Genomic DNA, 16,026 nt, shown 5'->3' with positions numbered 1-16,026 from the left:
GGTGAGCACAGCACCACTGCGGTCATGTTCGGAAGGCGCAACCCAAGCGCGAGCTAGTACAGGTACAAGTCCAACGGATGTGTGCCGTCCGCGGCGTTAATGTAGCTATAGCTAGCAGAGCGTGTTCGTCGTCGTGTTCACCTGGCACGCCGCAGCCCGTATCACTGGCATCACGTAAGTCATGAGGCTCGTACGCGTGTATCGCAGCCATGCTCTGCAGTCAACAGATTGGAAGGACGTATAAATGGACGATACGAGACGGCATCCCAGGAGGCGCGGGTGCCGGGAGACAAGACAATCCATCGAGCGCGGAGTGAGCGCGGAGCAACAATAAACGAGCGTACTTATTAGGTTCAGGGCAGGTTGGTTGAGGTAAATCTCCGTTTTTGTAATATCGTAATTGGGCGTCTATCTGGCTGAAACCCATCCGAGGTGAACGGTCGCCTCGACAGCGTCGCCGTCCTTCGCGTTCTCGACACTCCCCACACCTGCGTTAAGGCTTGTCGGTATGAAGAAGAATACCGGCCATAGGTCTACCAAATAACCAGTGTATGTGCATATACTGTACCTCCAGGACCAAAGCGGCGGGGGGTTTGGGGTGTGACCGGCCGTCTACGAAGCGGCGCGACCATCCAAAGCGGCGCGACCGGTGGTGACCGTGACCCCCCGGTACATAAAGCGGCGCGGGGCCCCGCAGGGCCGCCAAAAAAGGCCATTTTGAGGTGTGACCGGCGTCGGGCCGCCGCTTCAGCGGCGAGGGCGGCTGTGACGCGGGACACACACCCCAAAGCGGGGCGGCGGCGGTCGCTGTGACCTGTGACCCGCCGCTTTGGTCCTGGAGGTACAGTATTCACTCGCGAGATCCCTGGGCCGGCTAGTGCCAGCAACTTGTGCTCAGCGCCTGCCCCTATGACGGTCGGCCCACTGCTAGTGGCATTCCGGGTCGCCGTCCCTATAGCCAGCTGGCCTTGCATTTACGTGTCATATTATCTCGTGGAGTAACATCAAGTAAGTATACGCGTGTTACCACGCAGGTAAGCGGCGACATTCACCGTTTGTTATCGTATTAACGCATCATCTTAGGCAGCGTCATGTAGGGCGACGGACGTCGGCGCAAAGGAGAATTCACGTTTCTCCTTTGCGCCAGTGCTTTCTCGCTGAATGCTCGCTATGGCGACTCATTTCTTCCGCTACATCCCCTCCGCGCTCTTCGCAACTGAGGAGTCTTTAACATAGACGCCGTAGTCGATAGGGGTCTCCAGTGCTCGGGCGGGTTTCCCGCCGACGAAAAAATAGAGGTAAGCGAGGTCCTATTCTTCGACGACTTAGGAAACGCCTCCGATTCGAACGGCCGCGCCACATCGCTCTGCCCGTGCCCGTTCTCGTGGCACTAGTCCCGCCGAGACGAGCGAGTCGGTTAGTACGTTCGTGCCTTCGGCGGTTCAAGCGGCCCTCAAGTCGCCTCGAGTACGCGCACGGAAGTTGACGGCTGTCTGTGTCTGCCCGTACTGGACGTCCAAGGTATGACAACCAAAAATCTACCAAGTCGTCTGTCTGAACCGAGTACTGACCCCTGATTTTTAGCACGGTTACGGAGTGGTGCAGCGCCTCGGAGGGGCGGGTCCCCACAGAGGCGCGCACCCGTACCAAAAAGCCTCCGCCGCGGGACAAAGCAACCATGGCCAGCCGAGGCGCTGCTGCCCAGGTACGCGCGGGGTGGTGTCCAAGCCCAGCGCACCGGCTCCGCGGACGTCACTTCCAAAGCCCTCCCTCGTGCATCATTCTCCGCTACCCGACGTCAGGCGTGCACGCTCCGTTCTGAACTGCGTTTGCTCAAAGAAATTCTTGCAACACTGATTATGACTGAGGGATCCTAGCTCGAAATGTGCCGCGCAGCCCCACCTACGAGCGACCGACTAGACTCGAATCGAAGAACAATGCGTGCACCGAGAACGCGGCTCGACAGCTCGGCAGGGCTGTGACACGGCAGTTGGTCACCTCCCTCCCTCTACGCCTGGATCGCAACTAGCCGACGCGCTGCTTGGACTGGGATGTGTTTGACTAGCCACCGTCTTTGCCCGCCTATAAACTGGAGCGAGAAATTGTCTTTTCATCCGCTCTTTTCCTCATCACCTCGCGCTTTGCTCTAGCGGCCCCCGCCGTCCTATAGCTCGCCGCGCGCGGACCTCCCCGTGCCTTCTCCCTCTACTTCTTGCTCCGTGATCGCCGCCACCCATCGCTCGATCGACACACTTCCACCACCATGACCGCGAAGAAGAAGCCAGAGGGCTACATCAGCCGCCCTCCCAATTGTTTCATGCTATACCGCTCGTTCAAGAACAAGCAGTACCAGAAGGAACACCCAGGCGGCGTCCAATCGAACTTTTCAAAGATGATCTCTCCCCTATGGGCGGCGGAGCCACCGCATGTGAAAGCTTACTGGAAGGAGCGCGCCAAGGAAGTGGCGAGGAAGCACAAGCAAAAATACCCATTTTACACGTTCAAGCCTGTGCAGACGAAGCGCAAGCAGACCGGGCACGTTCTGAAGCACGAGGATGAGGGCACGCGTGCGCCGTCGGCGGAGGGCCACTCGCCGATGGGTCTTTCTGACGGCCTTGGGTCGCCGCCGTCGCCTCCGGACTTGTCCTTTTCGTCGTCTGGCTCGTCCTCGTCCGCACGTACGACCCCCGGCCTCAACACCCCCCCTTCCGCCCTCGGCTTCTGGACGCTCGACGGCCAATCGAACCAGCCGCAGGTATCGGCGCAGGCAGACATGTACGGACAGTCAGCGGTCCAGTACCAGGTACGTATACCATTCTTCGCTGTCTGGAACACCCTCCTGAAGAAGCTGCATTCTCCGATTACTAGTACACGAGCTCCATGGAGGAGCGTGGCGGGCACGCCCAGCAGCAGATGTTGGTACAGGACAGGGCCTACGAAGACACTGTTGGCTACACGATAAAGCCGGTCACTAGCGGGCGGCAGCGACCTGGTCCGGGTGCAACCTCACGAGGAAACCCGTACAATCGCGCCGCCCCGCCTCCGAATGCTCGCGCCCAGCAAGACAACGGCGCATACTGGCCGGCCCTACAATTCACGGGCAACCCACAGGCTGCATTCCATCCCCAGATGTATGACTACGCTGAAGGATACCAGCCCGCCGCTCCCCAGCAGATCGCGCCCGCGCCCGTGCATGTCTTGCAGCAACGCGTCACTGCGCCCCAGCAGTATCAAGCCCCGCAGCCGCCGCGATTCGACGTCGAGTTCGCCCCGCTCGACGCGGGGTTCTGTGACTTCGCCGCTATGCGACAGGTGAATGGTGCCGCGCCCGCTTATCTCCAGCTGCCTCCGGTGCAACCACAGGCGCCGCCTCTATCTACCGCTCTCGATGCCCAAGGATACGAGTACCCCGTAGGCTCCAATGTCTTGTCTATGCAAGCGGGGCTGCCTTTGTCGTCCTCGATGCCTGCCCGTCCCCAAGCGCCTGCAGTCGGTCGCGCCGAGCAGTGGGACATGGGATCCGCGCCGTCCTATGGATTCCCGGGGCAACAACTCCCTGCCAACACCGGCGACTCTAGTGACCTCGCGCCATATGGCACCCCCACGACTGACTTCTCTCCACAGCCCAGCTACGTGCCCATGGATCCGTTGTCGGATGTGACGGCAGCGACGGGGGATATGCCTTTTAATTCCTTCGCCTTGGGCTTCTTGGACTCCTCTCAATCGGCCACCTCCGCCACCATCCCGTACGGCGCCGCGGAGCAATCAGTGCACTATCAATCGAACATGAATTACGCCCCGGCTGTCGGCGATCAGGGTGCCTCCGACCAAGGGTTCCAGGGCCCTCTCACCAGGACCCATCCGCTCGCCGTCGTGGACGAGGACGCCTCTCCATCCTCGGGCTTATACGATCCCCTGAAGACTCCGCCCGCAGAAGCCATCTGGCCTGAGGACCTGGCGTCCGGCGAGTCCGCAAACCCGTTCCATGGTTCGTGGGGCCAGTTTACGCCTGATGCGTGATTGTGTTCTCTCCTCTTCATGTTTCGCCTCTACCTATCTGTTTCGCGTTCGCTTACGCACATCTTCCTCTCTCGCGTTCCTGCTCTCCCCGTGTATCTGCTGTACTTCCTCTCATTGTGTCAGTATCTTCTGTTGTGTCGACTCGATTTGCGAATACTTTTCAATGTTTCAAGTCTTTACCTAACATACAATTTTGCGCGTCTCGCGTCGTCTCGTACATTGTGCAGACTACGGTAGAGTGCCAAGTGTGAAGCAAACTGAGCGCGGGACCGGACCGCGGCGACCTCTGTGTCGTGAAGGACTTAGGACACAAAACCTAGTTTGTCTTTGTGGTCCATTGGCTTTCGCTCAAGTTCCCTTCAACCATGCTCGTCCTCTCCTCAGACGCCGCCCAGTTCTACCCAATCCCTCACAACAACTAGGGCACGATCTTCCCCGTTCTTCGACGGATTCATCGCACTCCGTGCGTCCATGAACGGGCTCAGATACTAATAGACGTTCTTAGTCTCGGCGATGCGGCGCAAGCTACACTACCTTTATGTCGCGCTCGAGGTACGCTCGAGGCGTCACACTACGCCGAGTTAGCCCATCGAGCAAGGCCGTACTATGTGTGCCAGACGTTGCTCTGTAATGTGGACACGAGACTCGAGGGGTTACCGTCCGTCCAAGTCATAGGCGGTAGGGGCAGTGGTGCCGCGGTTAATCACCGGACAGTGCTGACAAGATAATCGGACGATATCCAGGGGCGGGGACGATCCATGCGTGCCTCGCTGAACTTGACAGCCAAGGACAGATCGTAATACGTATACCTTGATTTAGAGGCGTATGATGAGAAGCTGTACTAGTGCCAGCGACCTACACTCACCGTGTCTTTGTGGGCGCTGCTCACTGCCTCTCCCGCCGGGACGATTGACCTCATACGATTATCACAGTGGATCGAGTGGTTTGTGGTTTCATGCACGAGGCTTGTAGATGGCGAATGCGCGTTGTCCGATTGAGGAATGTCTAAAGCTTGTAGTAAGTATACTTAGACGCGTCCGTTCTGGTATAACGTTAACGTAACATAGATACAGAAGGTAATAGATCCGGGTCATGGTGGAGGGAGAAATGTCATCATGGATAAGAAGCTGTGGGACTGGGAAGCGCGCTAGCTATGTATGTGTATGTGGATCGGCGACCATGCAGCACCACTGTCAGGCCCAACGATGGGTCAAAAAAAAATAATCGATGCGAGTTTGCCGCTCAGCTGTGGTACGTAATGATACGAGCTGCGGGACAAGCTCCGCGATCTGCCACTTTTGGAGGCTGTGGAAGGCGTCAACAAGCTGCGTGTGATCCCTGTGTTGCGTGCAGCGTCCAGCAACAAGCTCCCTCATCTAATGCCGCCCCTGTTGATCAGTCCACAATACTATATATACACGAATGAAAAAGTGAGACAGACCTGAAAGATTTGTAGCGCGTGTTCCAAGCTTTTCTTGTGCTTGACGAGGGCCTCGCCGTATTTTCCCTTGTTACAGTAGCGGCGCCAAAGGGCCTTTCCTTCCAGATGTTTCATGGTTGTGATGATGTCCACCATGCACCTGCGAGCAATGCGCACGCGGTTCAGTGATATTAAATCATTTAGTCTGCATTGATTCAACGCACTGTTCGAGCACGGCGAGGTTCCACAGCATCTTCACATCCTGTTCTTCTTCGAGCATGTCGCTCGTCGTTTCCTCGACAGCAGATATGACACCTTCGGCAAGACGAGCGAGATCCTTGCACTCCTCGAGATTCTGCTTCATATCCTAAACCGAATAAATATCTTGAGTACTCAATACGGATACAGCTATAGAGGCTCTAAGGGCTCACCTTCACGCGCTCCAACGCCGAGACCGTGACCTCAGATATTCCCTGAACGAATGGGACCGAGGATGCTACCTTTCCCGTAGCCTTCACTGTCATGATGACGGGGCTGAGGGGGATGCGGGATATGCCTCTCCCCACGGCCCGTATTCCTCTGCCCAGCTGGGTGGGTCGAAGCTTCGTAGCGAGCTTCTTCGAGGCCTGGCGAAGTGACGCGATACGGACAGGCATATTGTTGAGAGTTTCGGTTGATATCTTCGTGCGTCGAGAGTTGTTGGGACTAACAGGCGCGAGTCAAGAGAGGGCAAGTTGAGGGGCAGGCCTGCGAGGACCGGCGGGCGTGCCCCTCGCGATGAGCCCGAATACAGGTATCACAGCCTGCAAACCACAAGACGGCATGAGCTGCGGGCATGCGAGCCAGGCGACACCCTATAGATGTTACCAGCATTTCTTTTCCGGGATTGTTCACAGCCATGGCTGATAGACTCGAACGCCTTCGGGAGCGCTTCAAATTCCTGCTGGGGTGCTGGCAGGGATTACCGCCTTTGACCTAGCTATGAGGCTCGCGTTATGCTCCCGCTCATGAGCCTGCAAATGAAAGTTGCTTGATCACGACGTGCCTCGACATCGTCAGAGATCATGGTTTTGACTGGCCCGGGCGCGCGCCTTAGCTTCCCTCGGCCAAACTCGATAGACGGTTGGATGACCATTGCTATTGAGTGTCCACCGCGACACCAGAACACGATGCTCCGAGATCTGCGATGCGCTCAGAGTGGGTCAGTTGGGATAGGCTGATCGCGAGTCGAGAGGAATCGAGTGTGCTGGCGGCGAGCGCGAACCAACTTGCTGTGGCGCTGCCCGTTGGCTGTGCCGCAGCGTGGGAAGTTCTCGTAAGATTGTCTTTCGCATCGCGCTCGGAGCCCACAGGAATCTAGTACTCTAGCACTCACGTACATATTACACGGTACGTCCAGGCGTGCACGCTAGCACATCGCATCAAGACGGCCTAACCTTAAGAGGGAACTAATGACAACGAGATAGGCTCGTTCAAAAATCGGGCCAACCTCACATCCGACAAAGAAACCGTACACTCAAAGGCGAAACCTCCCCTTCTCGTCTCCTACTCCCATGCACCAATATCTGCTTTAAACAATCATACCGCAACCGCGAGGTCGTGCTGCTCGAAGTCATCGTCGAACGCCTTCATCTCCAGATACTCCGGGTCCGCCCCAAGCGTCGGCCCGCTCTCCTCGGTCGCGACAAACGAGTGCGAGCCGGGCAGATTCGACGGGCGCGTGTACTCCCGCGACGCGGGCGACTCCCAGCTGACCTGCGTGAGCGCCGGGACGGCCGTCGCCGGCGCGTCGCGCGTCGTGAAGTCGCTCGAGATGCCCAGTGCGACGCGGATGACGATCAGCGTCGGCGCAATGCCCTAATGCTCCCCCGTCAGCATCTGCTCATCACAAGGAGAAACAAGCGACAGGGGGAGAGGAGAGGGAAGGAAGGAAGGAGACTCACGTATATCTGCACGGCCATAACCGCAACAACGGCCTGCGCAGGATGCTCGAGCGCAAACAGCACGACGAGCACGAGCTGCGCGACGAGGTAGAGCAGGCCGCTCTCGACGATGATCGCGACCGCGTGCTGCGCGGCGCGCGCCGTGCCCGCGAGGCGCCCGCGGCAGCGCTCGTCCGCCGCGCGCGCGGTGTGCCAGAGGCGCGCGACGATGAGCGCGGTCGTGCACACGTTCGTCGCGAGCGGGAGCGCGTACCCCGCGAGCCCGAGCGGGACGAGCGCCGCGGGCGCGATGGGCGCGTCCGGGTTGAGCGTGACGACGAGGTGGACGAGTTCCATGATGCATGCTGGTGGTGGGTGTTTGGGTGGAGACAAGGGGGAGAACGAGGCTGATTAGAGGCATGGGCTGGGATGGAGGGTTGCGGTGACTTACAGAATCCAGCGACGGCGGTGAGGAAGGGAAAGATGATCACCCAATAATTCCTGCCCCAGATAATCCAGCAACGGTAGAGCAACACAAAATCCCCAAGAAGATCGCTGAGGGAAATCAGGATGTCGGCACCGACGAGCTGCTTCGTCTCGTCTGCGTAGCCCTCGGCGCCGGTGTCGCGCTGTGTAATAAATTGAGCTTCCGCGTAGCATTAAGAGATGGGCAAGGCGACGTACGAGAGTGGTCACAAAATGGTAGAACTCAAGCGCGAAGTGGGAGGTGCAAGACGCGAAAAGAACACAGCCGAGGACGAGAATGGGAGTGTTTAAGCCGCGAGTTGGGACGCGGCGGATAAGCAAAACGAGAGACGCGGTGAAAAGAACGGAATAGATCCCTGCGTGGCACGGTCAGCTGATAATCACTCGGGGCGAAGGCAAAAAAAAAAAAAACAAAGACGCACCCCAGAGAACGGCTTCAGACGCGAAGCCTACCAGGGCAGCGAGGTCGTTGGAGAGTACCATCCTGATGGGCGCAGCGCTGAACTATGTACAAGGCCGATGCAACAAACGAGTGAGGGGGGAGCGCGGAGGGGGGTACAAGGGCCCTCGTCACTGCGCGTATTTTGTAGATAGCGCAGGGGCTCGCCATGGCGGCGAGCAGCATCAAGAAGCTAGGGTGCAGGACAGGTGCCATTCAGCGGGATGGCACTGAACCCGGGGCGTGCCCTGAGCTGGGGGATACGAACAGCACCGGAAGTGCCCTCTTGAGAATGTGGCGGACATAGAAGGCGGAGCGCCCGGACCCCTTGACTGCTAAAGTGTCTGGCGGAATAGATGATGAGCGCAAGACGGGAGACGCGTTGCTATAAAGGACAACAGCAACAAAGTTAGGGCCGCCTGGACCGCGTATGGTGAGAATGATGCGCGTGTCGTCCAGAATGAGCAGATGCAAGCCCGTGAGGGTTCTGCGAAAAGGGCAGTTGCGGTGAGAGATCCGCAGTGCTTCGGATGTTCTATTCAGTTCGTCATATATGCCAATATATCACCGTTCGCTATCTTTATCTGCACATGGCGGGCCATGGAAGAAGTTGAGAACGCATCGGAGCACTTAGGGAATCAGCTAGCGGAGTAAGCAGCACGAGACGTAGGGATGTAGTGCCCGCCCTGGCGCTGCCAGAGTAAGGCTTGTTTGCCAATGAGTGCGGCGACGGCGTGATCTTGTGTCACGAAAGCGTGCTCAAGACTGAGAGGAGCATTACAGAGGCTACGTTCTGCTTATCCTGAGGACTCTAGCTTTAGACTGCGTCAGTCTGGCGTCATAAAAAGAGCTCGGGAAACGCACTTGCACAAGTAACTGCGCTCGGTGAGCACGTTATAAAAGGGTCAGATTCGGCCAGACGCGGAGAACCCGAGCGCCGCCGAAACCTGGAGTGGCAACTTAGCTCAGATACATTGCTCAAGCATCGTACACGATCCAATGATGTCGGGGATACAGTACATCTTTGCATACGCCCTTTGACCGAAGCTACCGGCGACCACTGACACCGGGGCGAGCGCGCCGCTGATGGCACGACGCGATGGAGTCCGGTAGGAGTACTCCGTCGTAAGCGCACGTCTCCTCGGGAGGGATTGCGGCAAATTGGCTTGCGCAGGGTAGTCGCGTGGGGGCGCTCGTGCCAGATCGCGGTGATGCACATACGAGTCGCCGAATGGGGGTCCGCTTCGATTCTTCCTCGAACTCAGTATCGAATTGGCGGTAACGGCTCGGCGTGGATAGTCGACAGGTCAACGGCGTTGTCTGCCGCCTCGTCTACTTCCCCAATGAGAACACTGCGCGCATGGTTCCGGGTCAGCACCAGATCGCGCGAATGATTACAGGGGACGCACATCTGATCGCCCTTCACGAGGTAGAGGCCCAAGGGTATCTCCTCCACACCCTCATCCATGCTGTACACCCGCTCCTTACTGTCGGAGAGGACGACGTTCGACTTTTGGTCGTAGCCCGCCATCACGCCCTGTGGTTCGGGAAGCGAGCGGTCCGGGGAGGAGATGCACAGAAAGGGTTGAGACACCGTTCCAAGGGGCGCGTCCAGAGCGTGATCATAAACATAGGAGTTGTTAGCACCATCGGTCGGTCAGGCGTGCAACATAGACGCACCACAATCGCTCGACCGTCCTGGAGAATGAGGAGGACCCGTTCTATGTGAGAAGTGAGTATATGGCCTTCAGCTCGAGGTGCAGCACGCGAAACGTACGATCGACATAGCTTTGGAGACCAGCCATGGTCGTCCAGCTGCAAGCGTCGACGGCGGGAGGTGTGAGGGTGGCTTGGACGATGGAGGCGTCGCGCTCGCGCCCAACCGCGCAGGCATCGTTCACCGGACTGTCCGGAGGGCACGCATGGGGTGTTAGGGGTACTGCTGCTACACGTGACCACGACGCGCCGAAACGCGTCGCGCTTTTCTGGGACGGTGTCCTCCTGACCACGACGACCGTCCGCGCCGCCGTCGCACATGCACCCCGGACCGCCGTGCCAGCTCTCGTGATGCGCGCACCCGTAATTTTACGCAGCATAAAGGGGCAGGGGCGACGCGGCGACGTCGGTAGCATCCTCCTCTTGCTCCCAGTCGAAGCCCGACGCGTCTCGACACCATGCTCGCGAACTTCGTTGCTTTGCTCTTTTTGTCAGCTCTTGCCGTCGCACGCAGGACCTGCAAGGTACCTGCTATTGGCGGAGGCGAAGACGACGGGCCTGCCATCAACGCCGCGTTCGAGAGGTGCTCAAAGAACGCGAAGGTCGTCCTCGACAAGTACTATGTCGTAGATACGCTGCTGCTCACGAAGGATCTCGACGACGTTGAGATTGAGCTGAGTGGTACAGGTGAGTCGGCTGGAGGCCGCCTACGCGGTCCAGTGTGTGATGGTGCCATTTGCTTCTCAGTTCAGTATACACCGGACATCGCCAAATGGTCCCCCCAGAGCTTGTTCCTCGTATATCAGAACGCGTATGTTCTACACCTTCGTCCAGTACATCTGAGATGCGGAGGCTGATATATTCTAGGACCACCTTCTGGTTCCTGTCTGGCAATAATATCCACTTGTACGGCGGTGGAACCCTCGACGGTAACGGACAAGTTTGGTGGGACACCTTCAACAACTCCCATGTGGGTCTGCTTTCTATCCCTACGCGTTATTGCAAGTTGACTTGCCGTGGCAGAACGCTGGAACGGCGGGCGGCTCCTCAACGACGTTTGCGAGGCCCATCCCGCTCACAGTCGGCAACTCCTCCAACATCGTGGTTGAAAATATCCGACAGATTGGCTCTCCGTTCTGGGTGGGTGGAACTTCTCTTCTCACCGAAACCACTTTTTAAACGTATCCTTAGAACAATGTGGGCATACGCGATACCTCTTTATGAGCCGCGCTCATGCATGACCATTGTAGTTCGTGTATCAGAGCACGAATGTGACCTATAAGCAGATCAGGTGCGAGATATGCGGGAAATGTCACATTTGCATGTACTGATCATATCCGGTCTTTAGCATCCGTTCACAGTCATATTCAAGCAGCCCAACTGCGAATTCTGGTTCGTTCTCATCTATAATACATCCTGATCCCGTTCGTTGACGCTGTTTGAAGATGGCTGGGACATCTACCGTTCTTCGCATGTCACTATACAGGATTCCGTTGTGATCAACGACGACGATTGTGTTTGTAAGTGATATTCCTCCACTCGCATTCGCCCCGTCTCTTCAACTGCACATGTAGCGTTCAAGCCGAATAGTACCGATATTATCGTGGCGAACATGTTTTGCAACGGCTCTCATGGCGTCTCTGTTGGCAGCTTGGGCCAGGTTTGTTACTTGCAGCACTGTAACGCACTTTACTGAGGCCCGCGCAGTACGCCGGCGAAATGGACATCGTCGCCAACGTGTCCGTGACCAACATCACGATGCTCAACGCCCAAAACGGTGCGCGCATCAAGGTCTTCGGGGGGAATCCGAGCCCCAGTATGTCTCCTCTTCTCCCTCTACGCCCCCCCTGTACCTGAACATGATGGCGCAACAGTCAGCACGGCCGGCGGTGGCACTGGATTCGTGAGGAATATCACGTTCAAGGACTTCCACAGTCAGTACCTCGACTCAGCTCAGTTTGACACACTTACTCACGCTCTATAAAGTGGAGAACGTCGATAACCCTATTCTTATCGACCAGGTAGGCCTTGGACCTGTAATCTTCGACTTGTCGTTTTCTGACGCATCCCGCAGTGCTACATGACTTCTGCGGACGTCTGCGCCCAGTTCCCCAGCAACCTCAGCATCTCCGACGTCCACTGTGCGTTCCCTCCCCTCCTCACACGACGATCACGCTGAACGACCAGCATTATAGACATTAACGTAACCGGCACCTCCTCCGGGAAGGAGGGTGCGGTCGTAGTCGATATCGAGTGCTCGGACACGTGTCAAGATATCACCGCTGAGGACACGCACCTGTCGTCGCCGAGTGGTAATGCGACGTTTGTGTGCAAGAATATCGCTAGCACCGCGCAGGTGCGTCATTTTTCTAGCATTTTCTGAAGACTCGATTGACTGGGGGTCTGCAGCTCGACTTCAACTGCACGTTGCCCCAGTGAGGGGTGGACGTCACCTTCCCTTCGCGGGTTTACTGTCGAATGGGTTTGCTGGCTGATGGTGGGTCCAGTGTAGACGTCCGATGCGTGCATTTGTGTGTACGGGCGGCGCGTGTGGATAGCTGCGGGACAAAAAAGCCAGTCTTCAAAACGAGCATGAATGCCAGCCAGCTACGGTACGGTCTCCCGCCTGCACGTCGGTGCGGTAGATGTGCTCCACTGTGTGCCCTACAAAATCACTCCACTGCACCGTACACCTCTCCTCTCCACCCTTCCAGGCCTGCCCATGGTACCAGCACTCCTATCGGTGGCTGGAGAATGAGGTCAGCACTCGGTCATTCGTCACCGAGCAGTGCGGCTCCGACCTCGGAATCCACTTACCCCGGGCCCTTGCGTCTGATAGCTTGCTTCGTCACGGCAACGGTCGATGTTGCTCCCATTCGGGCCAGTGTCCTTCTAACTCGTCCCTCTTGAGACAACCCGGCGGGAGGCGTTTCTCCCAATCACGCCAGCAGTCTGAATACATGGCATTCCACCACTCCCCCTCTCGTGCGTGCCATGTGAAGTGCTCCACAAGGGTGCCAAACTCCCGGCGCGTCTCCGGCACCAAGCTGGAGCTCGTCTCGCGCATCCTCATCGAGAGGTAAAGCCGTTTGAGCGGATACCCCAAACTAGTGCGCCGCTCGACGATGGCCCGTAGTCGCTCGATGACGGGCTGCGCCTGCTCAGTGCGCTGTTCGCGGAGCACTATCACATGCAAGGTATCGAGCTCGGGACAGACCAAGCCTCCCGCTGCGTCCGAGAGGGCTTCGAACGTTCCCTCGGAGATCCATTCGTCCACATCGCCACAGATGATTTGCAAGTACCGCAGACTTGACAGGCTCCAAAGGACGGAATATGGTCGGCGTAGGAGCCAGAAACAGACGGCGCCCATCCAGAGTTCATGGATGTCGGAGAACACTGCCAGCCTTACACCCATGAATCCGAGTCCGTCACACGATTCCATACCTACGCTCGCAAGCTCCCGTAACCAATGTTACCCACACCTAGGTACGTATACCAGCCTCACCCTCGGAGCAGGAAGACAAACGTGCTCACATTGACCGCCGCCCGTCAAGCTGTGGTCACAGCCCCGGCCCCGTCGGGTCTGCGAAGACTCCTCCGCCGCATACCCTGTCCAGGTGGCAGAACGGCGTCAGAATTTGGTTGCTCATGGCCGGGCAGTTGTGACCTCTCGAGTGGACTTACCTGTTCGACAGGTTGCTCCATCAGTGCTGCTACCACCCAGGCCAATGCTCAGTAATCTCGTCCTCCCCAGCTCGACAACCCGGCGGGACCAGATCCTGCCAATCACGTAGCCAGGGATTCTCGCGCTTCACTCGAGCCCCATCCGAGTATCGCGTGACCAACGTGAGGTGCTCCACAAGACCGCCTAGCTCCGCACGCGCATTCTGTACTGACCTCGCACCGTGCTGGTCGCCGAACTGGACGAGGAGGCGTTGAAGTGGATGCCCCAAAATTTCCATGCGCCTGACGAGGATGGCGTGCATTCGCTCGATATGAGGCTTGGTCGACACTCCGTCGGGAAATACGATCCACAAGGAGTCGAGCTGGGGACAAACGACCGAGCCTCCGTCTACGTCCGAGAGCGTGTCCAATATGCTATTTCTCGCCGCTTTTTTCAGCTCGTCAAAGCCGAATATCAAGTACTTCAGGGAGGGTAGGCTCCGGAGTATAGAATGTGGCGGGCACAGGAATACGGAGGAGCCGGAGTGCATATGGAGCTCGTGGATATCGGAGAAGAGCGGGGAGGTAGCCATAGCCCGCTGCAGATTCTGCCTGGCGGTCTCCACATCTTCGCCGTCGCGATCCAGTTGCAAGTCGAAGCGCACGCCCTGAGGCTCCGAGGGGTGGACGAGCTCAAGCGATAGACGATTCGGGGTAAACGAGGCGGTAGCCGTCTCGACGATGCGCATGCACGAAGGCCTGATCAGCGTCGACAGATGATCCGCGCAGATCTGCAAGTTGGCGGAAGCTATGGGATTGAAGTAGACAAGGCACTGCGGAACTTGGACGGCGGCTGACAGGAGGGCGTATTGCAGAGCGCTGCGCTTGTCTCTAAACTCGGAAAGCTCGGCCTGAGTTGCGGGTTCGTTGCCAAAGCTGAAGTTCTGCCCATCTTGCCAGTCTGCAGCGGCGATCATGGAAAATTTCCGAAGGTGTAGAAGGCGGGGGCTACGCGCGGTGGGGGATTTCTCCGGTACTTGAATCTGGGATATGTCCCGTGTTTTGATGTAAAGCGACTCGAGCCTAGGGCAACCGGACAGGAATACCTGAAGGTCTTCAGCGCTAAAGAAGACAATCGGGTGGCAAGCCAGGATGAGGTGGGTAAGACTGGGAAAGTGGTTGGACGGGAGGAAGGGAGAGCCCTCCAACTGCAGTCTTTGTAGCTTCGGGGCGCGTCCCTGGAAGAGCGCATGGAAGGGGCCACCAGCATAGTCCCCGCAGCTGAACTTCAAGCGACAACGCTGCAGCTCTTCCGCTTTGAACAGATCTATGATATGGGAAGCGCCACACTTGTTCATGAAGAGGTCCTGAACGCGCTCGCCGTGGGACTCCAGCAGTCTCAATATCTTCCTATGGGGCCACTCGTGCAAATGCACGAACAGGGGTCCGCGAGGGCAACGGTGTATGTAGTACGTGAAATGAGGGACCTCGAAATGTACGTGGTCGTCGACAGTGGACCACAGGAGAGGCGTCTCCAGTAGAATGTTACGCCATCGTTGACAGACTGCGGTCAGTGGGACTAAATTGCGGGGTTGGCCTGCCGGACCTCTCGGGGACCAGGACGGATGTTGCGGGTCGCGATATTGTCGGTTACCCTGGCCGTCGTTCAAGACAAACGAGAAAATGTGGGTCAGAAGCTCTGGAGGAATGCGATTGAGGCGACAATGTCGATTGATGAGCCTGCCAACTAGAGCACGCGCCGTCCGGAGTAGCACGTCCAACGCGCTGGCCTATTGATATTGATCGTCAGAGAATCGCTCCTAGAGCTGTAGCCTAAGCATCTTACCGACTCTAATTCCGCGAGTCTGTAGTTGGGGAGGAACCTGGATTAGCAAAGATGTCGTTGATTAATTGGGAGTGACTTACTTTGAGGCCACAATCGTATCCTCTTCCAGTGCGGGATCAGATAGTTTCCATACCAGTGCGTGAGCTAAGTCAAACACTTCTGCCATAATGAATGCTGGTGCTGAATGGTAGCCAGAAGACGAGCGATAGTGGTGGCGGTTGGAAGGGAGTCGTTGCCGCGAGACCTCCTGCAAGGCGAGACCCACGTGGGGACCCGATCGTAATCGGGACACTGAGGCTCTGGCGGTCCTTTGTTATGATGGACGCATTGTTGGAGTCCCCTCTGAATTAGCAATCCCGTACCAGCGAACGGCTCCAGGACTAAGAATTAATATCCAGTACGAATCTATGTGTGTGACGCTAAGTATATGTTCCAGCAAAATATGATAGAAATCGGCTCTAGACATTACCATGAACGAACTCCTCCGATGTCGCCCGCAGGACGAGAGTACCAA

General features: G+C 57.4%; 6 protein-coding genes across 6 annotated transcripts; 2 read left to right on the top strand and 4 right to left on the bottom strand.

The window, feature by feature from the left end:
* Window positions 1–2,278: 2,278 nt before the first annotated feature.
* TRAVEDRAFT_84312 (uncharacterized protein) lies at window positions 2,279–2,509 on the top strand (the record flags this gene model as incomplete). The annotated part of the gene is made up of 1 exon (XM_008044124.1): window positions 2,279–2,509. A coding segment is annotated over one exon (231 nt), but the record flags the coding sequence as incomplete, so codon positions are not given.
* A 2,887-nt stretch (window positions 2,510–5,396) lies between these two features.
* On the bottom strand, window positions 5,397–6,427 carry TRAVEDRAFT_74033 (uncharacterized protein; the record flags this gene model as incomplete). Its single annotated transcript, XM_008044123.1, has 5 exons — window positions 6,308–6,427; window positions 5,872–6,243; window positions 5,665–5,807; window positions 5,462–5,600; window positions 5,397–5,408 (listed from the first exon to the last, which is right to left on the bottom strand). The coding sequence occupies exons 2-5, from the start codon at window positions 6,094–6,096 to the stop codon at window positions 5,397–5,399; spliced, it is 519 nt and encodes a 172-aa protein (XP_008042314.1). The 5' UTR covers window positions 6,097–6,243; window positions 6,308–6,427.
* Window positions 6,428–7,018: 591 nt separating this feature from the next.
* TRAVEDRAFT_131456 (uncharacterized protein) lies at window positions 7,019–8,331 on the bottom strand (the record flags this gene model as incomplete). Its single annotated transcript, XM_008044122.1, has 5 exons — window positions 7,019–7,297; window positions 7,384–7,727; window positions 7,814–7,991; window positions 8,047–8,204; window positions 8,271–8,331. The coding sequence occupies 5 exons, from the start codon at window positions 8,329–8,331 to the stop codon at window positions 7,019–7,021; spliced, it is 1,020 nt and encodes a 339-aa protein (XP_008042313.1).
* A 1,217-nt stretch (window positions 8,332–9,548) lies between these two features.
* On the bottom strand, window positions 9,549–10,092 carry TRAVEDRAFT_39441 (LSM-domain-containing protein; the record flags this gene model as incomplete). Its single annotated transcript, XM_008043667.1, has 4 exons — window positions 9,549–9,639; window positions 9,697–9,824; window positions 9,968–10,008; window positions 10,065–10,092. 4 exons carry the CDS (start codon window positions 10,090–10,092, stop codon window positions 9,549–9,551), a joined length of 288 nt encoding a protein of 95 aa, XP_008041858.1.
* Window positions 10,093–10,461: 369 nt separating this feature from the next.
* TRAVEDRAFT_74031 (pectin lyase-like protein) lies at window positions 10,462–12,604 on the top strand (the record flags this gene model as incomplete). Its single annotated transcript, XM_008044121.1, has 15 exons — window positions 10,462–10,690; window positions 10,751–10,814; window positions 10,871–10,973; window positions 11,027–11,143; window positions 11,195–11,200; window positions 11,254–11,294; window positions 11,352–11,395; window positions 11,449–11,523; window positions 11,578–11,663; window positions 11,711–11,819; window positions 11,878–11,937; window positions 11,990–12,024; window positions 12,078–12,144; window positions 12,199–12,359; window positions 12,413–12,604. The coding sequence occupies 15 exons, from the start codon at window positions 10,462–10,464 to the stop codon at window positions 12,440–12,442; spliced, it is 1,227 nt and encodes a 408-aa protein (XP_008042312.1). The 3' UTR covers window positions 12,443–12,604.
* A 1,112-nt stretch (window positions 12,605–13,716) lies between these two features.
* Window positions 13,717–15,678, bottom strand: TRAVEDRAFT_74030 (uncharacterized protein; the record flags this gene model as incomplete). The annotated part of the gene is made up of 3 exons (XM_008044120.1): window positions 13,717–15,456; window positions 15,513–15,549; window positions 15,593–15,678. 3 exons carry the CDS (start codon window positions 15,676–15,678, stop codon window positions 13,717–13,719), a joined length of 1,863 nt encoding a protein of 620 aa, XP_008042311.1.
* Window positions 15,679–16,026: the final 348 nt, after the last annotated feature.

This window comes from Trametes versicolor (genome assembly GCF_000271585.1).
Source record: "Trametes versicolor FP-101664 SS1 unplaced genomic scaffold TRAVEscaffold_10, whole genome shotgun sequence".
Lineage (NCBI taxonomy): Eukaryota > Fungi > Basidiomycota > Agaricomycetes > Polyporales > Polyporaceae > Trametes > Trametes versicolor.
This window is presented reverse-complemented; position numbering and strand designations above follow the sequence as displayed.